The sequence below is a fragment of the Lithobates pipiens genome, unplaced genomic scaffold (assembly GCF_037356315.1).
Source record: "Lithobates pipiens isolate NorthernLeopardFrog02 unplaced genomic scaffold, aLitPip1_a1.2 Scaffold_28, whole genome shotgun sequence".
NCBI classification, from domain to species: Eukaryota; Metazoa; Chordata; class Amphibia; order Anura; family Ranidae; genus Lithobates; species Lithobates pipiens.
This window is the reverse complement of record NW_027507789.1, coordinates 121,334,994-121,360,284: the sequence shown is the minus strand read 5'-3', so window position 1 is coordinate 121,360,284 and position 25,291 is coordinate 121,334,994. Positions and strand designations below refer to the sequence as shown.

At 42.7% G+C, this 25,291-nt stretch overlaps 1 protein-coding gene across 2 annotated transcripts in view; it reads left to right on the top strand.

The window, feature by feature from the left end:
• ACLY (ATP citrate lyase) overlaps positions 1-25,291 on the top strand; it is a 129,860-nt gene that overhangs the window by 21,184 nt on the left and 83,385 nt on the right. For both annotated transcript variants that reach the window (XM_077459570.1, XM_077459569.1), the window contains exon 2: positions 5,272-5,458. In XM_077459570.1, the coding sequence (XP_077315696.1) occupies positions 5,300-5,458 (159 nt within the window). In that variant the 5' untranslated portion in view covers positions 5,272-5,299. The remainder of the gene's footprint in view (positions 1-5,271; positions 5,459-25,291) is intronic.

The window sequence follows — 25,291 nt, the reverse complement described above, 5'->3', positions numbered from 1 at the left end:
CTCTCGGCTGCTGCCGCCACCATTCTAGGTGAGGGAATCAGGAAGTGAAGCGAATTGGCTTCACTTCCCGGTTCCCTACTGCGCATGCGCGAGTCGCGCAGCACAATAGGAATTGTCCGCGCTGTCTCTGGGACCCGTGTGTGTCCCAGCAGACAGCGCGGCAGGACAGGAAATGGCATAGACTCCCACAGGAGTCTATGCCCGGAAGTGGGTGTAAATACCTGTCTTTGACAGGTATCTGCACCCCCCTCCCCCCTGAAAGGTGGCAATTGTGACACCGGAGAGGGGGAGGGTTCCGATCAGCGGAAGTTCCACTTTAGGGTGGAACCCCGCTTTAAGTTCCTTTGCTGAGTATTTAGTAGAAGCCCCCTTTTGATCTGATACAGCCATGAGTCTATTTGGGAAAGATGCAACAAGTTTTTCACACCTGGATTTGGGGATCCTCTGCCATTCCTCCTTGCAGATCCTCTGCAGTTCTGTCAGGTTGGATGGTAAACGTTGGTGGACAGCCATTTTTAGGTCTCTCCAGAGATGCTTAGTTGGGTTTAAGTCAGGGCTCTGGCTGAGCCATTCAAGAACAGTCATGGAGTTTTTGTGAAGCCACTCCTTCATTATTTTAGCTGTGTACTCAGGATCATTGCCTTGTTGGAAGGTAAACCTTCGGCCCAGTCTGAGGTCCTGAGCACTCTGGAGAAGGTTTTCTTCCAGGATATCCCTGTACTTGGCAGCATTCATCTTTCCCTTGATTGAAACTAGTCGTCCTGTCCCTGCAGCTGAAAAACACCCCCACAGCATGATGCTGCCACCACCATGCTTCACTGTTGGGACTGTATTGGACAGGTGATGAGCAGTGCCTGTTTTTTTTATTTATTTATTTATTTATTTATTTATTTTTTCACACATGCCGATTAGAACTTTTTGGCCTTAATTTTATCTTGGTCTCATCAGACTAAAGAATCTTATTTCTCACCATCTTGGAGTCCTTCAGGTGTTTTTGTTAGCAAACTCCATGTGGGCTTTCATGTGTCTTGCACTGAGGAGAGGCTTCCGTTGGGCCACTCTGCCATAAAGCCCGACTGGTGGAGGGCTGCAGTGATGGTTGACTTTCTCCCATCTCCCGACTGCATCTCTGGAGCTCAGCCACAGTGATCTTTGGGTTCTTCTTTACCTCTCTCACCAAGGCTCTTCTCCCCCGATAGCTCAGTTTGGCCTGAAGACCAGCTCTAGGAAAGGTTCTGGTCGTCCCAAACATCTTCCATGTAAGGATTATGGAGGCCGCTGTGCTCTTAGGAACCTTAAGTGCAGCAGAATTTTTTATTTTTTTTGTGACCTTGGCCGGATCTGTGCCTTGCCACAATTCTGTCTCTGAGCTCTTCAGGCATTTCATTTGACCTCATGATTCTCATTTGCTCTGAAATTATTATTATTATTATTATTATTATTATTATTATTATTCAGGATTTATATAGCGCCAACAGTTTGAGCAGCGCTTTACAATACAAATCAATACAGGAGGGACATGCACTGTGAGCTGTAAGGTCTTATATAGACAGGTGTGTGGCTTTCCTAATCCAGTCCAATCAGTATAATCAAACACAGCTGGACTCAAATGAAGGTGTAGAACCATCTCAAGGATGATCAGAAGAAATGGACAGCGCCTGAGTTACTAAATGAATATCAAAGCAAAGGGTCTGAATACTTAGAACCATGTGATAGTTCAGTTTTTTGCAGATTTAATAAAAAAAAGAAAATGTCAACAATTCTGTGTTTTTCTGTCATTACTGGGTGCTGTGTGTACATTAATGAGGAAAAAAATTTACTTAAAGGGGTTGTAAAGGTAAATGTTTTTTCACCTTAATGCATTCTATGCATTAAGGTGAAAAAAAAAAAATCTGACAGCCCCGCCCCCCCCAGTCCCCCCCGTTTTTACTTACCTCACCCCTCGAAAGTCCCGCGCTCGTCCTCTACTTCCTCTTCACCACTCAGCCTGGCCGCTGATTGGCTGGAGTGGATGGATGGAAAGCAGCGCAGCCATTGGCTCACGCTGCTGTCAATCACATCCACTGATGCGGAGCGCCGGGGGGCGGGGCCGTGTGATAAAGCCGGCAGCTATAGCCCCTCGCTGTATCACGGGAGCGCGCCCACAGATGCTTCTCACCATGCGAGGGAGCTCGCATGAAGTGAGAAGCATCTGAGGGAGGAAGCGGAGACAGCCGCCGAGGGACCCCAGAAGAACAGGTTCGGGGCCACTCTGTGTCAAACGAGCTGCACAGTGGAGGTAAGTATAACATGTTTGTTATTTTTTTTAAATAAAATTCTTATCTTTACAATCCCCTTAAATGATTTTAACAATATAACAGAGTGAAAAATGTAAGGGGGTCTGAATACTTTCTGTCCCCTGTGTGTGTGTGATATTTTTTTATTTTTATTTTTTCCTCTCTTTTGATGTGACAACACTGAAGAAATGACACTTTGCTACAGTGTAATTTAGTGAGTGTACAGCTTGTATAACAATGTAAATTTGCTGTCCCCTCAAAATATCTCAACACACAGTCATTAATGTCTAAACCGCTGGCAACAAAAGTGAGTACACCCCTAAGTGAAAATGTCCAAATTGGGCCCAATTAGCCATTTTCCCTCCCAATGTCATGTAACTCGTTAGTGTTGCAAAGTCCCAGGTATGTCATTTCTTCAATATTGTCACATGAAAAGATGTAATGAAATATTTACAAAAAATGTGAAGGGTGTACTCACTTTTGTGAGATGCTGTATATATTGTGACATTATGAAAGGCACGGTGATTAATGAACGTTATGTTTCACCTGGCATGCGTTCATCCATTCACAGAGAACTAAGATGGAATCCAGTCCAGATTTTACCAGCCACCTTGGCAGGTTTGGTTCAGGACCAGATTTGGCGGTCCACGTTTGTCCACCAACAGGTGGTATAAATAAAGCAGAACTGGGGCAAAGAATTGCTCTTGGCCTGGGACTTGGGAAGCTAAAAACCTGAGAGCTACTGATGTGATGTCTGCTTTGTGAGAGGCAGGAAAAGGTTGGCATGATCTTGGTTTTGTGGGTGACTGGGAGAAGCCCTTCACCTGTGAGGTAGGATCCTGAACTGTGCACGGCGAGGATTTATTTTCTGTTTTGTTTATTTGATTTTCATGCAACCTATTAAAAAATTAAAACTGTCTATAAGTCATATTTTAGGAAAAACTGTTTGGTGTGTGTGTGTGTGTGTGTGTGTGTGTGTGTGTGTGTGTGTGTGTGTGTCACATGGGGAAGAGATGGCACCAGGATAAGAAGGCAAGGCGGTGGAGGCAGTGTGTTGCTGGGAAACCTTTTGGGTCCTGCTATTCATGTGGATATTTCTTGACACATACAATTTACCTAAACATTGTTGCTGGCCAAGCACACCCTTTTATGGAAGTGGCATTCTCTGATGACAATGGCCTCTTTCAGGAGGATTGTGTACTCTGACACACTTCAGTAGTTTGTGGAACACAACAACCAGTACAAGGTATTGACTTGGTCTCCAAATTCTCCAGATCTCAATCCAATCAAGCATCTGTGGGATGTACTGAAAAAAAGTCCCATTCATGAAGGCCTTGCCTCACAATTGACAGAATTAAAGTGGTTGTAAACCCTCTCTTTTTTTTTTTTTTTTTTTTTTTTTTTTTTTTTTTTTACTTTATTCTACAGGTAAGCCTATATTAAGGTTTACCTGTAGCTAACCAGGATATCTCCTAAACCTGCACAGTTTAGGAGATGTCCCCTGTCCCCTGCATGTGCTGATGACATCGGCACATGCACACTAGAACAAACTGACGCAATGGCACCTATGTGCTGTTGCATCAGTCTGCGTGCCTTTACCAGCGTCTCCCGCACGCATGCGCGGGAGTGACGTTATCATGGCTCCGGCCAATCTCATCGACGGCCGGAGGGGGAGACTAGGGCGGCTTCGGGGGCTTCAATCTGAGGTAAGTAATGCATAATGAGCTATGCATACTAGCTTATTATGCTTTTGTCTTGTAGGTTGTGTGTGTGTGTGTGTGTGTGTGTGTGTGTTGTGTGTTTTTTTTTTTTAAGGGTTTACTTCCTCTTTAAAGGATCTGCTACTGATTGCTTGGTGCCAGATACCACAGTATACCTTTTTAGAAGTGGCATCTATGCCTTGAGGGGTCAGGGCTGTTTTGGTGACTAAAGGGGGAGCTACACAATATTAGGTGGGAGATCATAAAGTTATGAATGATCATTGTATATGTTCAGTTTGAGGCTGATGACTTGAGCATTTGATTTAAATAGTCACGTGACACAAAGTGCTGTGCGTCTGAATTCTGGTGTGCTGCACTGGCTCTGCATTAAAATAAATGGAAAGGGCCTCGGACAAACTTGAAGGCTGCTTCAGGCATTTTTCATTGGCACATCTAAGTTATAAATACCAGCACCTTTTTAAATGATTGTTACTTTAATTAAGAAAAGCCTGGCTAATGGAGTAATTAAATTGTAAACCTGGATTGCACAGCGGTTGACTGGAGGTTTGATGCCCGGCAGTGATTGTGAATATCTATGATAAAGGAGCTGTTTGATATAGGCCACAGTTGGCGCCGGTCCCCCCTGACACAGCTTGATCCCCGTGGGGGTGTCGGATGGGATGGGCGTCAATTTTGAACAAGCTCAATCTTCGCATTGGGATTCCTTTTAGTCTACCAAAAAGTGAATTTACCCCAGGACTAGAGTTAACTGATAGGCCATGTCTGCTCTTAGCCTGACTAAACCTTGTATCACCTTCACTATTAACTTATGTTTGCTGCTTGAGATGCAGTCTATTTATATTCAAATGTATGCTGTTGTGTCTAAAATAACAATAACAACTTTTGAAAGTAAATTGTAAGGGCCAGTTCACACAGCAGGCGAGGCGAGGCGACTCCGACTTGCCTCGCCGCGACCTGCCGCGGCCTCAGCGGCGACTTGCAAATGACTTCTGTATAGAAGTCAATGCAAGTCGCCCCGAGGTCGCCCGAAAGTAGTACAGGAACCTTTTTTCTGAGTCGGAGCGACTCGAGTCGTTCCTCTCAGAACGGTTCCGTAGTACAGAACGGGGGCGACTTGCGAGAGCGAGGCGAGTCGTGTCGCCTCGCATCGCCCGCTGTGTGAACCGGCTCTAAACCTGGACTATATCTCCTGTGTTTTTCTTGATTTTTTTTTCTCTTTTTATTTTTTTTTTTTTTTTAATTACTCACTTGGGGTTTCTTTCTTCTTTGTCCAGATATCCTTCCACATAATCTGGCAGCACCATGTCAGCTAAAGCCATTTCAGAGCAGACTGGGAAAGAATTCCTGTATAAGTACATCTGTACTACAGCTGCCATTCAAAACCGCTTCAAGTATGCCCAAGTGACCTATGACACCGACTGGGACCGGCTGGTGCAAGACCATCCATGGCTGTTGACGGAGGTAAGAAATGGATTCTTGTCATTACTGAACAGTAGAAGCCATTTTTGGCAATTCTGTAACATTCATATTCATCACTTGGATTTGTTTACCATAAAGTTTAATTCCAGGATGGAGAGATATATATCTATCTCTGGCTGAACCCTGAGGAAGCAGAAAATGACTGTAGTAGGAGCTGCTACTACAGCAGGGGTTGACAAATTTGCTTGGAATCTAGGAGCCAGCTAAAAAAGTTAGGAGCCAGGTCCGTGACGGCGATCTGGACCTGTCCCTGGCCTGACATGGAGACGAGTGAGGGGAAGATGCCCCCAGCCCCCAACATATGAGATCACCTCTCATCGCTGTGATTGGTCATTTAGCATGATCTGTGATTGGTTGCATCCAAGGGACACGGCCAACCCAGAACTTCCCCGATGCGTGCCCATGGCGGTGTGCAGAGGGGAAGTAAAGAGGAGGATGTCCAGGGACGCCCTCCCGGCAATTGGTGTCTGCGCTGTAGACATCTTTCGTCTATAGCGCGGGAACGAAGTGGTTAACAAAAGAATGTGACTTCTTTTATTTCCACCATATTCCCGCTTATTTACTGCCATATCCCCGCTAAGGGTTCGATCAGGTCCGCCTGAAAAACTGACAGGTGAACCTGATCCGACAGCCCTTGTGAAAGGGGCCAAGGAGGTAGGATTACAAATAATAATTTTTTTTTACTTTTAAAAAATAAAAATAAAAGCTATTATGAAAAAAAAAAAGAGAATGAATATATATATAAATAAAATATATTTTATTTATTGTATATATGAAGCTATTTACCAGCCACCACACTCATCGTTGGGCAAAAGGCGCCAGATGACGCCCGCAATCACTTCCTTCTCTTCACTTTGGGAAGGAAATGGGCGGGCAGTGAAAAACAGGCAGGGCTTTGAAGCTCCATTAGGATTAGCATTATTGGATGGGTTGTAATTTCAACATCCACCACAAGATGGCGCCAGACTACCGAAAGACTTTAGAAGGCCGCAAGGCCGCGGCCTCAATTACTGGCCGGCGCAGCCCGATGCAATCGCACGGCGGAGTTCGGGGTCCACACGGAGAAAGGATACCCCAGCTGTGTTGCGCCAGGACACGAATTCTAGTCGAAAATGCGACCTGGTGCCCAGGGTTTGTCGAGCCCTGTAATACAGTGATCCTTGCTGTCTTCCAGGTCTCGTGCCAAGTGACTTCTTTGCTGCATACTGAATGTAGAGGGCCGTTCACATGGCACAGGCACTATTCAGAGATTGCCTTGTATTATTAGTATCAATTATTACAAGGTTCTCTGATTGTATGGGGTAGAAAGGTGGCATGGTAACATGGAAATTTCCACTCCTCCAATCATAGAACACCTTTTCTCCATTGAGAAAAATACAAGGTATTTTCTGAATGGTGTCCATGCAGAGAGTGCGACTCACCATGTTCACTATACAGCAGGGCAGTCTCCTGACAAAGGACGTGGAAGACGGCAAGGGCAACTGAAGCGGCTGCTATTACAGCCAGCTATACATGGATCTAAATTCAGCTGGTTCAACAGGGACTGGGCAAATTTGGATCCATGTATGATCAGAGGTTGGATCTTCCCCGCTCAATCAGTGCTTCAGGTTATAGGTGGCAATGCTGATCAGTGTATTTTGATGTTCGGGAAATTTCCCTGCCATCAAAGTACAATAGCTCAGTGGAGAGAGTTCCCCCATTTACATCGTGTGTGGATGGGGGAATTGAGTCAGGTGTTTTCTTTTTCTTTTTTTGTTTTGTGTGGGGTGTGTGGGTTTTATTATATATATTTTATTTTTATTTTTTTTATTTTTTTTTTCATTCAACCTGCTTGAAGAAAAAAGAATTGACTAATTTATGGGCTGCCTTAAGCTTCAGCAGGAAAAACACTGAAAGAGTGCGTATGTCACAAAAGACACATCCATACTATTCGGCTCAGATTCATTGTTTACGGATCTCCTGACAGGAACAGACCTTAGGCTGGGAGCACATACTGCAGATAGTTTTAACCTGGTAGGAGAGAAACAAACGAAAGGTTGTCTAACCTGTCTAGTTTCTATTCTTTTAGATAAACCTTTGACAGTAGTATTTACAGGTTGTTTTTAAACATTGGGTCTTTAATCTGCTGAAAAATATGAAATAAGAAGACTGTTATCTGTCATCTGCACTTAAAGGCCAACCACCGCCTATACATTTCCTCCAGCACCGCAAGCAGCTGTGGTCTTCCATCATCGGCAGGTCCCACGGCATGCGTGCAGATTTGGATTTGACATATTATTATATATTATTTGGAAGATACTAATATATCCTCTTCTGAGGATCCTAATATAGAGGGAGTAGCATCACAAGACAGTTTTGTTTTTACACTCTTACTAAATTGGTTTGTTCAACCTTTTTGCTGCCTGCAGCGCAGGCTCTTGATTAACCCACCTCTGGTATTGGGATCACTGAAACCTCCCCCATCTGGTGGTGCCTTTCGTATTCATTCATGGCTAAAAAGGCTATTATATTCTGAATGGGAACATCCAGATGAACAATATTATCCTCCCAAAAAATTCTCCACACTTTATCCTATGGAGGAGGATTTCTATAAGAAATGGGGGGGGGGGGGGTTCCAACAATTGATGCTGCAATCGCCTCAGTGAACAAGAGTCTCACATGTCCGGGGGATAATGCGCTAATGTTAAAGGATCCAACAGATAAAAAGTTGGAACTTCTTTCTAAAAGCAATATGTCTTTAGTAAGTTCAGTAGCACAGCCAGTTCTTGCGGCAATTGGTGTATCTCAGTCTATTAAGGAACAGTTTGTGGAGATTGTGCCTGATCAGCAGGCTCAGCAGTGGGCTGGCGTATCAGATGCACTATGTTTCACAGTAGATGCTATGAAAGATTCTATCATTCAAGCCTCATGGCTTATGCTAGGATTAGTGCATTCGCGCAGATTTCTGTGGCTGAAAAATTAGTCAGCCGAAGCACTGTGTAAAAAAAAAAAAAAAAAAAAAAAAAAAAAAAAAACTCCTGGCCAATTTCCCCTTTCATGGTGAACGGCTATTTGGGGACGATCTGGATAAATGCATCCAAATGATCTCTAATGGGAAAAGCTCTTTTACAGTAAAGAAGAATTTTAAACATTTCTCCTTCTTAAGCCTGCTTCCTCACCTGTGCCAGGCCGACTCGACGGCCTCCACCGTCAGGTTCAAGGAGACCCCAAGGGCAGCACCAGGGTCAAGAGGTCTTGGGGCAGAAAGCCCGCAAAGCAGAATACTAAAGCCTCCTTATGAAGGTGCACCCCCGCTTGCTCCGGTGGGGGGATGGCTCCTGCAATTTTCAAAGATCTGGCAGGAACAATGTCAAGACAGATGGGTGACTTCCTCAGTTTGTCTAGGTTACAAACTAAAGTTCTGAGAGTTTCTGTCTCCTCATTTTCTAACATCAAATGTTCCCAAGGATCCAGAGAAAAAGAAGTCTCTCTAGCTCTGGATCATCTTATCCCAGCTGGTGATATCAGAGGTTCCCTTAGAGCAGTGATGGCGAACCTATGGCACGCGTGCCACAGCTGGCACGTCAAGCCCTCCCTGTCGGCACGCCAGGGGAATCCCCCAGCCAGGCAGTCACTTGCACTGACGTTGCAGGCAGGGAGGAGCAGGCTCTCTTCCTTGCATAAGTGTCAGTGACATCGGCAGGGGAGTGGGCAGCCAGTCATCTTATTCCATGTGTGCCATTTAAGAGGGGTGTAAAATTCTTCTTTCTCCACCATCCAGACTTTGTTCAGCAGCTTATTGCCTCCCCCGGACCCCTACACTTCTGGTAAGGCATTCAGGGATTCCTTTCTGCAGGTACCCTATTTCAGCTCCCCCTGCTCCAGGACGACTTTGGTTCAGTCTGTCCTAGTGCAGCCTGTGAAAAAGAGAAGAGGGAGGGGCGGTGCTCGGAGCTGATTTTCCATGGGGAGAAGTGCAATGGCTGCTAGCTGGCATCTAGGCGGCGGGGATATCGAGGAGTGGCCGGATGTCGGGGATTCCTTCATTACTGTCTGGGGAGAGCTGGACGATGAGGCGATAGAAAGGTAAAGAGGAGGGTGGATCCTCCGATCTACATTGTACTGTGTGGGGGCATGTTAGTAGTGCAGGAAGCATGTGTCATGTACAGTAGGTGAGTGCAGGTGTCATGTAGGTGAGTGCAGGTGTCATGTAGGTGAGTGCAGGTGTCATGTAGGTGAGTGTAATGGTCATGTAGGTGAGTGTAATGGTCATGTAGGTGAGTGCATGTGTCATGTAGGTGAGTGCATGTGTCATGTAGGTGAATGCAATGGTCAGGTAGGTCAGTGTATGTTGCACAGTGCATTGTGCATTCTTTTTGGTCCCTTAGGGCTCATTCAAAGCTGGCAGGTTTAATTCTGTGTTGGCACTTTGAAAGAAATAAGTTGGTTTTGCGTCGCGGTTTGGGCACTCGGGTTCAAAAAGGTTCGCCATCACTGCCTTAGAGGAACAGGGCACCGGTTTTTATCCAAACCTTTTCACGGTTTCAAAACCAAACGGAGAGGTAAGTCCCATTCTAGATCTGAATCGGCACTTAAATATCCGGTCCTTTTCCATCCTGCAAGGAGGGGAGCTTTTGGCATCAATCGATATCAAGGATGCATATCTCCACGTGCCGATATTTCCCGCTCACCAGAAATTTCCATGCTTCGAGGTAGCAAATCATAATTTTCAGTTTGTGGGCCTGCCATTCGGTCTAGCCACAGTACCGCGGGTGTTCTCAAAGATTCTGGCACCTCCTTTAGCCAGATTAAGGGCTTAGGGCATAACGGTCCTAGCCTATTTAGACTATCTACTTTTAATAGCTCATTCAGTCTCTGGTCTAAATCCAAGTCTAGTCACAGCTGTAAACTATCTGGAATCTCTGGGTTGGATACTCAACCTAGAAAAATCCTCCTTAAAAACCATCAAGGAGATTACAGTACTTGGGGCTGGTCATAGATACCGTACAGAAGAAGGTATTCTTTCCCCAGACCAGAATCAGTTCTATTATAAGACTAATTCAACTTGTCAAAACAAAGAAAAATCCTTCCATTCCGCTGTGCATGAGATTGTTAGGGAAAATGGTGGCCTCCTTCGAGGCCATCCCTTATGTGCAGTTTCACTCAAGACTGCTACAAAAAAACATCCTGTTGGTCTGGAACAAGAAGGTTCAGGCTTTGGATTTTCCAATACGCTTACCCCCTGATGTACATCAGAGCCTAAATTGGTGGTTGATATCCAGCAACCTCCTAAATGGGAAAATCGTTTCTGCCAGTATTCCAAAAGGTCGTGACAACAGATGCCAGCCTTTTAGGCTGGGGAACAGTCCTGAAAGAATATTCTGTCCAGGGGAGATGGATCGTCCATGTCAGAAAGGACCTTGCCCATCAACATTCTAGAGATTCGAACAGTACGTCTGGCCATAGAGTCCTGGACACTAAGGCTACGGTATTCTGGGGGCTCACGAGCTGTCGTCTCTCTGGATGCTGCCAAAGCTTTTGATAGCTTGGAGTGGGACTATTTGTGGGGGGCTCTGGAGGTGTTCGGGTTTGGACCCACCTTTTTTATAGGTTGGGTAAAAGCACTTTATAACACACCAAGCGCTAAGATTAGGATTAACAATGCATACTCTGACTCAGTCTAGCTGGAGAGGGGAACCTGGCAGGGATGCCCCCTGTCACCTCTGTTTGCTTTATTAATAGAGCCATTAGCAATTGCGATAAGAACAGCAAGGGGGATAAAGGGATTTAAAAGAGAGGTGGGGGAAGAAAGGATTGCCTTATATGCAGATGACATTTTGTTCTTCCTTGGAGATGGACTCATCCTTGGCGGTGGCTATGAACATTATGGAGGATTTTGGGATGATATCAGGCCTGGTAAATAACTGGGAGAAATCGCCTTTGATGCCAGTAGACCCAATGAATCCCCTCCCATCCTCAGTGGGGCAATTAAGGGTGGTAGATAGGATAAGGTATCTAGAAGTATGGTTAACAAGGAACCCAGATCAGTATATTGAGGATAATCTCACCCCCTTTTGCTTAAATTCAAGCGGAAATCCAACATTTGGAGCCATCTCCCCCTGTCAGCTGCTGGCAGAATCAACCTCATTAAAATGATCTGGATGCCCCAGCTTCTGTACCAGATACATAATTTCCCAGTTTGGATCAGAATGAGATGGTTCAAGAAAACTGAAACACTGTTCCGGGAACTAATCTGGAAGAAGTTACCAATAGCAGCTACCAATAAAAGAGGGAGGAGTAGCAGTGCCACATCCGTGCAGCTATTTTTTGGCTGCCCAGCTGCAGCATCTTAGGGATGTAGCATACAAGGGGAGATCAATAAACATGTTCGAAAGATGTTGCAAGGAGCCCCACACAGTAGCTTGCTGGATGCTCCGGAAGCAGATTTCCTATCATCCAGTCCCCCCACATTAAAATTAGTAACAAAAGTATGGCATGCGGTTAGGGTAGTAATGGGCTATATGGGGTTAACAGAATATACTCCAATCTGGGACAACAAATATTTTCCAGATGTGATCCCCGTGGGTAAAATAAATGAGTGGGAGGCTTGCGGTATTGGAAAACTTGCGCACCTATATGAAGGGAGTACCCTGAAGTCATTTGAAGAACTGAGGGGAGAGTATGGTATCCCAAGCCAATCATTCTACCGATATCTTCAAATTAGACACGCCCTCAGCACACATTTCAAAAGGCAACGGGTGGAATGGTGTGAAGTACCTCTTATACAAAAAATCGCCATGACAGGATCTTCCAAGGGTTTAATATCAGAGATATATGAACAGATATGTAGCAAATTTACCAACGGGGAAAGATTGGCCAAAAATAAAAAGGGATGGGAAGAGGACCTGGGGGAAACAACAACAGAAGAACAGTGGAAAAGGATATTGAATCTGATTTCCCAGGTGTCAGTTTCTCCCACACAGAAAATGTCGCAACTATTCTTGTTATACAGAGCTTATTATACCCCAAAGAAACTTTTTCGGTATGGATATAGACCCGATGACAAATGGCCAAGGTATCATAAAAAGGTTAGTGGGGTTTAAAAAAAAAAAAAAAAAAAAAAAAAGGCTAGAGAAGTACAGAGGAGAGGAAGTTGAGGCACTGGTAGTAGCTGAGTGAACCTTTTGAACGTGTGTTTGTTTTTTTTCTTTTTTAGTTTCTTTTTCTTGTTAGTTTTTTTTTTTTTTTTTCTGTTTTTCCCTTCTTTAAGAAAATAAGTACGTAGGATGCAGAACAAATGTAATGATGGTTATTTTAAAAAATGTATACACGACAATGTAATGAGATTATAACACTGTAATGTATATGGCATGAGGTGCTTCTCAAATGGTTGTATGGACTTTTGTAAAAATCATAAAAAAATAAGGGGGGGGGGAGGTCTACGGGATTGTCCAGGATTCAATCCGACAATGCCACAGCTGTGACTTACATCAATCACCAGGGGGGCACGAGAAGTCGTGCAGCCCAAAAAGAGGTGAATCATGTTCTAGCTTGAGCAGAAAACATTCCTTGCCGATCAGCGATTATTTTTTTTTTTTTTTTTCCATTCCTTGAATAGAAAATTGGCAAGCAGTCTTCTTGAGTCGCCAACAGTTATTTCCTGTGGAATGGTCTCTTCACCCCGACATATTCCTAGAAATATGTCAGAGATGGGGTATTCCGGACATGGACCTGTTCGTGTCCAGATTCAACAACAAAGTCGACAACTTTGTTTCAAGAACGAGGGATCCTCTAGCATGCGGAACAGACTCATTCGTCTTCCCATGGGATCCGTTTTCACTGATCTATGCTTTTCCTCCAGTTCTGCTACTTCCGCGCCTTCTTCTCAGGATCAAGCAGGAACGACTGGAGGTGATTCTGGTGGCCCAGAAGATCTTGGTTTGCCAAGATCATAAAGGTAGCAGTAGGCGTCCCTTGGACTCTGCCATTATGGCCAGACCTTCTTGCACAAGGTCCGGTTTTCCATCCTACCTTACGGATGCTAAATTTACTGGTTTGGCTATTGAAACCCACATTTTTAAGGACAGTGGGTTATCACCCTCAGTAGTGTCTACTTTGGTTAATGCCAGGAAGCCGGCTTCCAGAATCATTTACTATAGAGTCTGGAAGGCATATGTTTTTTTTGGTGTGGATCCAGAGGTTGGCACCCCAGGAAGTATGTCATAGGTAGGATCCTTGATTTTCTGCAAATGGGATTAGAAATGAAGCTGGCCTTGAGTACTATCAAGGGCCACATCTTGGCCTTGTCAGTATTTTTTCAACGGCCTCTTGCTTCTCACTCTCTGGTGCATAGTTTTATTCAGGGGGTAACCCGGATTAATCCCCCCTATCAAGGCACCTCTAAATCCTTGGGATTTCAATTTTGGTCTTGTCGGCTTTACAGAATCAGCCCTTTGAGCCTTTATGGGAAATTCCCTTGGTTCTTTTGACAAGAAAAATAGTCTTTTTGGTTGCCATTTTTTCTGCTAGAAGAGTATCGGAACTAGCGGCTATGTCTTGTAAAGAGCCATATTTGATCATGGATAAGGTGGTTTTGCGTCCTCATCTTGAATTCCTGCCAAAGGTGGTGACAGGTTTTCATTTAAAACAGGATATTTCTCCCCAGAGCCTCAATCTAGGGAAGAGAAGGCACTACATTCCCTTGATGTAGTAAGAGCAATCAGTCTATTTTAAAGGAGACCACTCAGATTCGCAAAACAGATGTTTTGTTTGTACTGCCAGAAGAATGATTGTTCAGGCTTACGGCTTGAAGAAAATTCCTCCTTTTCATGTTAAAGCACACTCAACCAGGGCGATCAGTGCCTCTTGGGCGGTGCATCATCAGGCTTCTATGGCTCAGATCTGTAAGGACGCAACTTGGTCTTCAGTTCATACATTTAACAGATTTTATCAAATCTATGTTAAAGGTCATGAGGATATTGCCTTTGGGTGTAGTGTGCTGCAGTACGAGTCCTCTGGCCTCCTTTTTTTTTTTTGCCCTACTTTTTTGTTGGCTCCCTCCCTTCAGTTGCCATTGCCATGGGACATCCCACATAGTAACTACTATAGCTCTGTGTCCCCTGATGTATGAAAATAAAACAGGATTTTTAAAACTGCTTACCAGTAAAATGCTTTTCTTTGATGTACATCAGGGGACACAGAGGTCCCTCCCTTCTTGGTATACACTTGTATTGCTTGGCTACACAACTGAGGTGCTCCTGGTAATGGGAGGGGTTATATAGGGAGTGCACTTCTAGTCTGAGGGCGTGCCAGTGTCCATCACCTATTGGTAGCCTATTAACCCACATAGTTACTACTATGGCCCTGTGTCCCCTAATGTACATCAAAGAAAAGGCTTTTACAGGTAAGCTGTTTTTAAAATCCTGTTTTCTGCATGCCTGTTCAGCAGAAAACAGTCATGAGACCGGCTGCTGTAGAAAAGACAGCTCTACACACGGGACAAAAGTCAGCTGATTCCTGTTGAACTGGCTGATTTTTGGCCCCTGTGTACAAGGCTTAAAGAAGAAGTACAGCCAATGCTTGTTTTGGGTGTATTTCTGTGACGCGTTTTTCAGCATATATTCGGGATCCGTACACATGCCTGGACCGGCACCTGGCTCAACCTCTTAGTGAGCTGCTGAGAGCCTGAGCTGGCCGCTCCTGCCCCCTCCACAGCTCAGCGCTTCATTGAGCGTGTGCACGCGGGGGGGGGGGGGGGGCAGGGGGTTTGGAAGTTGAGCAGAGACCTGTGACTGCTCTCTGCTCCAGAGGGGACATGAGAACTGGGTGATCAGTGGTCTTTGGTTTTCTGCCTTAGAGCCGGCGGGGGACAGCATCAGACAGATGCTGCATCCACCTAGGTAAGTAGGATTTAAAAGTGTAAAAAAAAAAAAAAATTCACACACTTCTCAAGTAGGTTAAAGAGGAAGTAAACCCATCAGGGTTTACTTCCTCTTTGATTCCCTGCAAAGGTAAAGCATAATGGATGCATAGTAGTCCATTATGTGTCACTTACCTGACACAGGAGCCAGCGAAGTCACAGCTGTCCCCTGTAGTTCCGATCGTCCATCTTCTTGGTGGGTCTCGCTGCTCTGGCGCTGTGATTCGCCGGAGCAGCGATGACGTCACTCCCGCGCATGGGAGCTGACACTCGCGGCATATCGCCGCGATCTGTGGCTTACCCAGTGCGCCTGCGTGCCGCTGTCTACGGTGGCTGTCTTCAGGTAAATATCTCCTAAACCGTATAGGTTTAGAAGATATTTCTTGGACCTACAGGTAAGCCTTAATCTAGGCTTACCTGTAGGTCAAAGTGGTTTGTAAGGGTTTACAACCACTTTAAGCTAAAAGAATAGCAGCGGAGTAATCAGGCAGGCATTGAAACCACATCCTGAACTGTCCAAAAAAGGGATGAGTGTTAGTTTGAGCTGGTAGTATGTGGTATCTTCTGTTCCAATGACACATTTAAACAGGATTGTATATTTTTTATTTTATTTTTATTCTCTTTTTAACAGTGTATTTTTATTGTGTGGTTGTTTGTTTGTTCTTGTTTTTTTGTTTTTTTTTTTAAATACATTTATTGAACACACCAGGTGAGCCAGTCCACGCAGGGGGAAGTCGCTAGTAGAAACCACACATACACCGTTACAACTAATATACTGTACCAAACAGGATTGATTAACCCCCTCTTTTTCAATGATTGTTGCATTCCCTCTCTTGTAGCACCTGTGGCAAGCAGACGGATTCCTCACGTTGCACATTTGAAATATTGGCTTTTCTTCCATTCTTTTCTGCTCGTCCTTGCCGCCTCCTCCTCCTATACCTATTGGTAACCTTGGCAGTACAAGCTGTGTTCTTGTCCTTGTCTTCACTGTATACAAAAACCCTCTGCCAAGGCACTAGAACTGTACGAAAGGCGCACAATCTGAATAAGAACGTCCTCGGAGCCATCCACTTAGTGCTGATGAATGAGGAGTTGCAGCCATTAAATCTTTCTTTATCTGCAGAATATCTATTTACAGTCTGGCTGGAGGCCAAATCATTGAGGAATATTAAATCATCCAAATGTTAATCTAGTTAATGCAGTGCGTCAGGGAGACCTGGAAATCTGCACAGAGAGGAACTTTGTTATGATGCATAGTCATTTCTGCATGAATAAGGAAAGGTCCGTGTCTTGACGTCTCCACCCTGCTCTGCAATGCGTTCTAAGTTGTGCTGATTTTGTGACGTGGAATAGATTTAATTTCTATGATGTATATAAGGCTGAAAGATTGGGTGGTTCTTTTAGCCAATAATGTATACACTAGTATTCAGTTTTGATAGTAATAATAATTTTGTCAAGACACCAAGGTTGATCATGAGATTGAGGCTCTGCTGTAGGGTATTTGTAATGTGGTAATCCATGTTGTCCTTTCCAAGATACAGCCCTCGGAAACTTGCATTTTGTGTGCGTTATGTAAGTGAGAGCAGTCAATAGTAGTCTATGGGGACGACTAAAGCTGGTCGTAGATGGATTGAAATTCTGATGGTTCAGCAGGAACCAGCTGATTTTCGAACCATCCATGCCTGTTCCTGTTGGAGAGGAGTCAAGCTAGTGATTGTCTCTTTTTTTACCAGGGCTATTGGAACATTTGTGTTTTGATCCGTGCATGCAGCCAATTGGCTGCAGCACTAACCAGTGTATTTTGGCAACTGCAGCCAGTTGGCTAATTTAAAAAAAAAAAACAAATACAAAATAGAAAATCACCTCGTGTTTTTTTTCTTTAGAAGCATAGAAAGGTATTGTACAATGAATGTATTCAATTTTTTTTAATTAAAATTATTTTATTTTATCAAAAAGCGATTTTACAAATTCGTGAAAGTTGTAAAAAATGAGCTCTGGCATTAACATGAAAATGAACATCATTTGTGATAAAACCACACATTTATATTGAACCCGTTTGTTGTCATTTTACTACAACGTGGTCATCCACATGATACTTCTATGCGTTTCGACCCTTCTAATTATGGTCTTCTTCATGGGTTTTTTTTTTTGTTCTATGCAGGAGAAGAAAAATACATTTTTCATAATCAAACATCCATTTTATATTATACATTACATCTCACTATGAATGATGATGTATGTTTACTATTTTATGATGATGAAGAAAAGGATAAGCATGTTCTGCAGCCAGAGATTGCTTTAAAATTTGGTCTTGGTGATCCTGAAGCCTCGGTGTGCTGTCTCTAAATTCCTTAGGATGGGCCCCACCTCCAAAGAACTTGCACGAGACCACTGTTTTGGACTCCGAAGGGGATGGGGAGGAGAGTGAGTGAGCACCTGCGATGTATATCATAACAGTCTTAAAGAGGAAGTAAACCCTGATGGGTTTACTTCCTCTTTGATTCCCTGCAAAGGTAAAGCATAATGGACTACTATGCATCGCATAGTAGTCCATTATGTGTCACTTACCTGACACAGGAGGCAGCGAAGTCACCGCTGTCCCCTTGTGTACGGAGCCTCTATCTTCTCGGTGAGTCCCCCCATGCGCACGGGAGCCGCCACTCGTGGCATATCGCCGTAAACAGCGGTGCCTGTCTTTCGGCAAATGTCTCCTAAACCGTATAGGTTTAGGAGATATTTCTTGGACCTACAGGTAACCCTTAATCTAGGCTTACCTCTAGGTCAAAGTTGGTTGCAAGGGTTTACAACCACTTTAAATTGTTTACTGTAAAAATTCAGAGGGTTTTTTTGGCTGTTGGGTGGTTACCCGACTAAGTAACCTCCAACCAAATGAGTAGTTCAGTTCATAAATTTTTTTATTTTTTTTATTACCGTACCTATGAATTTTTGTATTATTATTTTGACCCCTGCGTGTTAGAGCAATGTAAATACAGAATTAATACACTAGCGTAAGAGGAAACATAAAAATGATTGTACATATATATGTAATATTTGTTAAAAATTATGTGGTGTAATTATGTGAGAATTAATAGTGAAAATGGGGGGGGGGGGCAGCCAAAATTAGACAAAATAGATTGGATAAGTGCTAATTAATTGTTTTGTGATGAAAAATAAATTATAATCTAAACTACTACAAACACATTTTATAGAAATACAGTAGGTGAGTGAAATCTTTATGCAAAATGTAATCAATGAGCAAAATACTCAATAAAAATGTCTACTTGTGAAATATTAAGTGTAATCATTAATATAATATAGTGCAAAAAAAACACCAAATGCAAAACATGGCAAAAAAAATAAATTACAAAAACCCCAAGTAATTACCTTAGGCTGTAGAGAAATTAGTCATGACCCACAATGAGGATTGTAAGGCAAATCTATATTGTGGATGACAAATAGTTTTCAAGTATCCGTATCTATGTAAAAATTAAGGCAGAATGAAGCTTCTGTGTTAATTGTTCAGAAGCATGGAGGCTTCGGAATAGTCTGGCACATCCCACCCAAGGCACTTACTTGATGATGAGATTTTTTTTCAATGTGTCTGTGTGTCAGCAGCTCTCCTGGGATCACTCCAAAATCCACAGGAGGCTGTGTCGTTTTATGCTGTTCTCTCTAAACAAATGCAGGTGCTTACTTCCCCAAAAAACCTCCCCTCCCCCCATGTCGTAGCCGCCAGCATGGTTCCCCCGGCATTCTGAAAGGCATATGCTCTGGCCGCCACCTCCGTGGCAAATGCGTGACCACATTGCGCATGACGTCACAGAACATCCAGCCGTGATCACGGGACGCCACTGGCACGATATAGCTCCTTCCTGTGGAAATTACACTGGCTAGGAGCAAAAAAATGGGAGAAATGCATATGAGGCTTCTCCCTTTCGTGCCGGGAAGTTAAAGGGGAGAGCCAAAATAATAAAGGGATATTCCTGCGCTACCATGAAAACAAATATAAAAATGATAAAAGAACTACTGCATACACCGAAGTGGATCAAACCGTATCCACTATAAGTGTAGATAAATGGAAAGGGTGGTGTTGCGCTGTTCTATCACCTAATCCTCAATATGGACAATATATTTCTATGTACCTCCTCTGGCACCAATAGTCATAGATATGGAAAGGCACAAAGTAGGAATAAGGTATTATATAGAAAAAAATGTGGGTTATATAATAATCTAAAATACCAATCTTAATGATGCTAATAAGTGTGCTCCATGACAGAAGTATTATACAGCCAGTGCAAAAAATAGCATAAGTATAAAATCGCTAATGTAAACAATAAAGGTTATGTAAACATACATATAAAGTGCGTATGATTAGCCATTTTTTTTGTTAAAAAAAATAATTAAGAATTGCTAACCATATGCACTTTATATGTATGTTTACATAAGCTTTATTGTTTACATTAGTGATTTTATACTTATGCTATTTTTTTTGCACTGGCTGTATAATACTTCTGTCATGGAGCACGCTTATTAGGCCCCTTTCACACATGCGGACATTATGTCCATATTTCATCCATCCGTTTGCGGGTGAAATACGGACATACATGCATCCCTATGGGATAGCGGGTGTCTGCGGATGAACATCCGCAGACACCTGCTATTGTCCGCCTCCGCAACTGTCCGATTCTGCAGACGGAGGAAAATTCTATTTTTTTTTTTCTATCCGTCTGCAGATCGGATGAACAGGGACAGACTGTCCGTGCTCATACAATCCCCATAGAGTAGAGCGGAGATCTGACAGGGTGGTCCCTGCACAGTGTCCGGAGACCGCCCTGTCCGCTGCCGGCTCAGCGGGGACAACGGAGCAATCCCCTCTGAGCGAGCGGATCATTACTGATCCGCCCTGTGTGAAAGGGGCCTTAGCATCATTAAGATTAATATTTTAGATTATTATATACCATTTTTTTTTTTTTTTCTATATAATACCTTATTCCTACTTTTGTGCCTTTCCATATCTGACTATTGGTGCCAGAGGAGGTACAAAGGGGAGAGCCAGCCGGAAATTTTTTTTTAAAAAGTCAGCAGCTACAAACACTGTAGCTGCTGACTTTTAATAAGCACACTTACCTGTCCTGGGTGCCCGCGATGTAGGCCGACCATCCCTCAGCTCTCGGGTCCCGGCGCCACCATTCCAACTAAGGGAAACAGGCAGTGGAGCCTTGTGGCTTCACTGCCCATTTCCTACTGCACATGCGCGAGTCGCACGGCACTTTGTGAATGGGGTGCGCTGTGTTCTGGGACACACACAGTTCCCACAACACGCCTTGCCCCATTCACTAGAAGACAATGTGAGGAGAAGACAGAAGATCACCGCGGAATAGGAAGAGGCAGATTAAGACGATCTGCCTAGCAACAGGCTTTTTTATTTTTTTTTTATTTTTTTTTTTTTTTTATTTTTTTTTGGCCCTCCACTTTAAATGAAGAGTGGGATACTCACCTCTGGATGCAAAGAGGGCACTAGGCCAAGGCATCACCAAATACAAAAAAAGAATAAAATAATCTATCGTCATCTTATTTCTGTTCAAGTACTGCACAGGTAATGGAAGCAGACTGAAATACATGGTATTTCAGAGTGAAAGAACACCACAGAGGTAAATGCAAATAACACATTTGTTTCGACTTCTCCTTTCCATGGATCTTTTCCAAATGTTCAAAATAGCTATTACCTTAAAGTGTTAGGCCGCGTACACACGGGCGGACTGTCTGGCCAACTAAGTCCGTCAGACAATCCGACAGACAGTCCGTCCTACTTTTGAATAAACGGACTTGACCACACACGATGAACAGACAGTCCGCTGAAAGCTTGCGCGATGACGTGTATGGCACGTACGACGGGACTAGAAATACGACGTCCAATACACTGCAATGCAACCTTCGGCCGTGTAAATCCTTTCTGAGCATGCGCCATACTTAGTCCGTCCAACTAGCCTACTCACGAGCGGACTGTCCGCTGAAACCAAAGTTGGACGGACAATATTACGGAAATTCCGAAAGACTTAGTCCGCCAGACTGTCCGCTGAAAAAGTCCGCTGAAGCCCACACACGAGCGGACTGTCCGCTGAAACACGTTTCAGCAGACCAAGTCCGTCAGACAGTCCGCCCGTGTGTATGCGGCCTTAGTTCACCTTCACATATTTTCTGCAAAGGTGATCTAACACTGGACACTTTCCACAACCCCTGGCCCTTGCTGTATTTGCCTATTGGTTTGCTGGGCTGTCAGCACCTTGCAGCTGGTCCAGCGATCTCACGATCTGAAACGCCCACTCTTCTCCCTCTTCTCCATGCTGCACTATCAGAATGGACCACATCAATTCCCTTTTGATGGTATTGGCCAATCGGAATCAATTTTGTCCATCCCAGAAGCACTGCATGGAGAAGAGTGGGTATTTCATATGCCCAGACTGTTGGACCGGCTGCGGGGTTGCTCATAGCTTGGCAACTCCTGAGGTAAGGGGAAGGTGGAGAGCTTGTCCGGTGTTTGTCCACCTTCAAAAAAACTTGTGTAAAAAGGTGAACTAACCCAATATGACTGGATTTGTAATTGATTATTCATATACGTTGTTCAAAAAAAAGGAACACTTTGAAAAACATCAGATCTTATTGGGAAAAAATAACATACTGGATAGCTATACTGATATGGACTGGGTAATGTTGGGAAAGAAAGGATGCCATATTGTTTGAAAATGATCAACATACAGAGGGCTGAATTCAAAGACATCCCAAAAGTCAAAGTGAAAAAATTATGTGGCAGGCTAGTCCATTTTGCTGAAATTTCATTGCAGCAACTCAAAATGGTACTCAGTAGTTTGTATGCCCCCCCCCCCATGTGCTTGTGCGCATGCCTGACAACGCCGGGGCATGCGCCTAATGAGACGACAGATGATGTCCTGGGGTATTTCCTCCTAGATCTGGCTCAGAGCATCCCTGAGTTCCTGCACAGACTAAGGTGCAGTCTGGTGGTGTTGGATAGACTGAAACATGTCCATGAGGTGTTCTATTGGATTTTGGTCAGGCGAGCTTGTTTCAAATCCATTCTTTATTATTTTTATAAAAAACATTAACCAACCATATCCATTTACAACAACATCATACAACAATATTCCCAAAACATAAGACATTTTACTCAACCTAAAAAAAAAAAAAAAAAAAAAAAAAAAAAAAAGAAAGACACAAAAAAAAACAATAATCCTCCCTTTCTCCTACCCCTCTCCCCTCCTCTCCCTCCCTCCCCTTTTCCTTTAATTATAAATATTCTACCATTCCTTTTGAGGCCCGAAATTCTTCCCATTTCTTCCACACTATTGGTATTTGGTTTTTTACATAGCCTTCTTCTCTTATTTGTTTTTCCAAAAAACATATCTCGTTCATTTCGCATATCCATTCTGCTATTGTTGGGCTAGTTGTTTCTTTCCATTTACGTGCTATTATTGTTCTGGCTGCTGTTGTCATATGCTGAATTATCCCATTTTTCATACTATCCAGTGTATCTATAGTGAGAGAAAACAGTGCTACCTTTACGTCTGGGATTAGTTATTTTCCCGTCACTTTTTGGTATATCTCAAAAATTTTTAACCAAAAATTTCTCACTTTTGTACATCTATACCAAATATGTTCCAGTGTACCTTTTTCTATCCCACACCTCCAGCACTTATCTGTATTTCCTTTATTTACTATTTTTAGTGCAACTGGACTCCAATACCATCTCAATGCCACTTTATAATTTCTTTCTTGATGTTTTAGTGCCGTTGAGGTTTTATGTATTATCCCTAAAATTTTTTTCCATTCTTTTTCTGAGTTTATCTCTCCCAATTCTTCCTCCCATTTTCTAATTTCTATTAGGTCTTTAATGTCCCCCGTGGGTAGCAATAGTTCATATATTTTAGATAATTTGTTCTTATGGTTTTGGTCCTTTAATATTATTTGTTCAAATTTAGTTAATGGTCTGATTATTAAATTTTTATTTAACTCCATAAATTTATCTAATTGAAAATGTTGTAACCAATCATTTCTAATTTCCAATCCGAGATCAATTAAACTTGGCATTTTTCCATCCACCAGGATCTGTACTAGTCTTACATTCTCCATCTTATTCCAAATTAAATAACTTGCCCCTTCCAAAGCTGGCTTAAATTCTGGATTGGACATTAATGGAGTCAATGGTCCAGTTCTGGAGGATAGCTTTCCTTTCTTAAGCATTGCATCCCAAATTTTTAGGGTAGCTCTCACGAAAATTGGCATTTCCTTTTTGTTTGTTCTTAATTCAGGTTTTATCCAAGGTAAAAATCTAAGTTGTATTCCCGTAATTGTCTCTTCCAATGTTACCCATTGTTTTTTTTCTTTATCGTGTTGCCAGTTTATAATTCTAACCAGTGATGCAGCTTGCATATACTTTACAAAATCGGGCAATGCGAGCCCTCCGTCCTCTTTTGTTCTGGTTAGTGTTTCTCTTTTTATTCGGCAGTTTTTTTTTGCCCATACAAAGCTATTTATAGCCTTCCTTAAATCTATCATTATTTTCCTAGATGGAACAATAGGTAGTGTTTGGAATATGTATAATATCTTTGGCAGTATCTCCATTTTTACTATATTTATTCTACCCAACCATGAATATGTTGCTTTTTCATATTTTTGCATTTGTTTTATTGTTTTACGTATGATCATATTATGGTTTAATTCTTGTATTTGTTTCAAATCCTTCGGAATCATAACTCCCAAATACTTGATTGCCTCTTTTTGCCATTTAAACGGAAAATCCTCCTGCAAGAGTATCTGTAATTCTTCTTTTATTGTGATGTTCATCATTTCTGATTTCTCGTAGTTTACCTTAAAGTTACTAAATTCCCCAAATCGGTCTAATTCTTTTATTATATTAGGAATTGTTATAATTGGGTTTGTTATATATAATAACAGATCGTCCGCATATACGGCCAATTTATAATCTTTATCCCTAATTTTTATCCCTTGTATATCTTTATTTTTCCGAATTGCGTTGATTAGATGTTCCATCACTATTATGTATAATAAAGGGGATAAGGGGCAACCTTGGCGGGTTCCATTCGATATCTTTATGTATTCTGATAGCATTCCGTTTATTCTTACCTTGGCTCTTGAATTGGCATATAGTGCCATAATCCAGCCTAACATTTTTGGGCCTAATCCTAACTGTATTAGTGCCTCCTCTAGGAACCGCCATCCCACCCTATCAAAAGCTTTCTCAGCATCTATGGTTAATAAGCAGGCTGGGATGGCGGCTCTCTGGGCATGTTCCAGAAGAGTACAGGTTTTCATTATATTATCCCTAGTTTCCCGCCCCTTTGTAAAACCCGTTTGATCTAGCTTTATATATTCTGGCAAGATAGGGGTTAATCTATTAGAAATAATTTTTGAATATAATCTAATATCAATGTTTGTTAATGAGATAGGGCGGTAATTTTTACTTTGTGTATGATCTTTTTCTGGTTTAGGGATTAATACGATGTGAGCTTCTGTACTCTGTGGTGCAAAGGACTGTATTTTCGTTATAGAGTTATATGTTTTTTTAAGTATGGGTATGATTAATTCTTGAAACCGTTTGTAAAACCTAGTTGTATAACCGTCTGGTCCTGGGCTCTTTCCCAGGGCCAGTTCGGCAATTGCCTGTTGGATCTCCTCTGTTGTAATTTCTTCTTCCAATTTCTCAGTTATTTCTTTAGAAAATCTTGGTAACGCTGTTTCGTTAATATATTTTCTAATCTTTTCTGCCCTTTCTTCTTTTTTATTTTCCTGTTGTATTTCTATATTATATAGTTTATCATAATATTCTTGAAATGTTTTTACAATTTCAGTTGGATCATATGTTATTTCCCCGTTTATCTTTA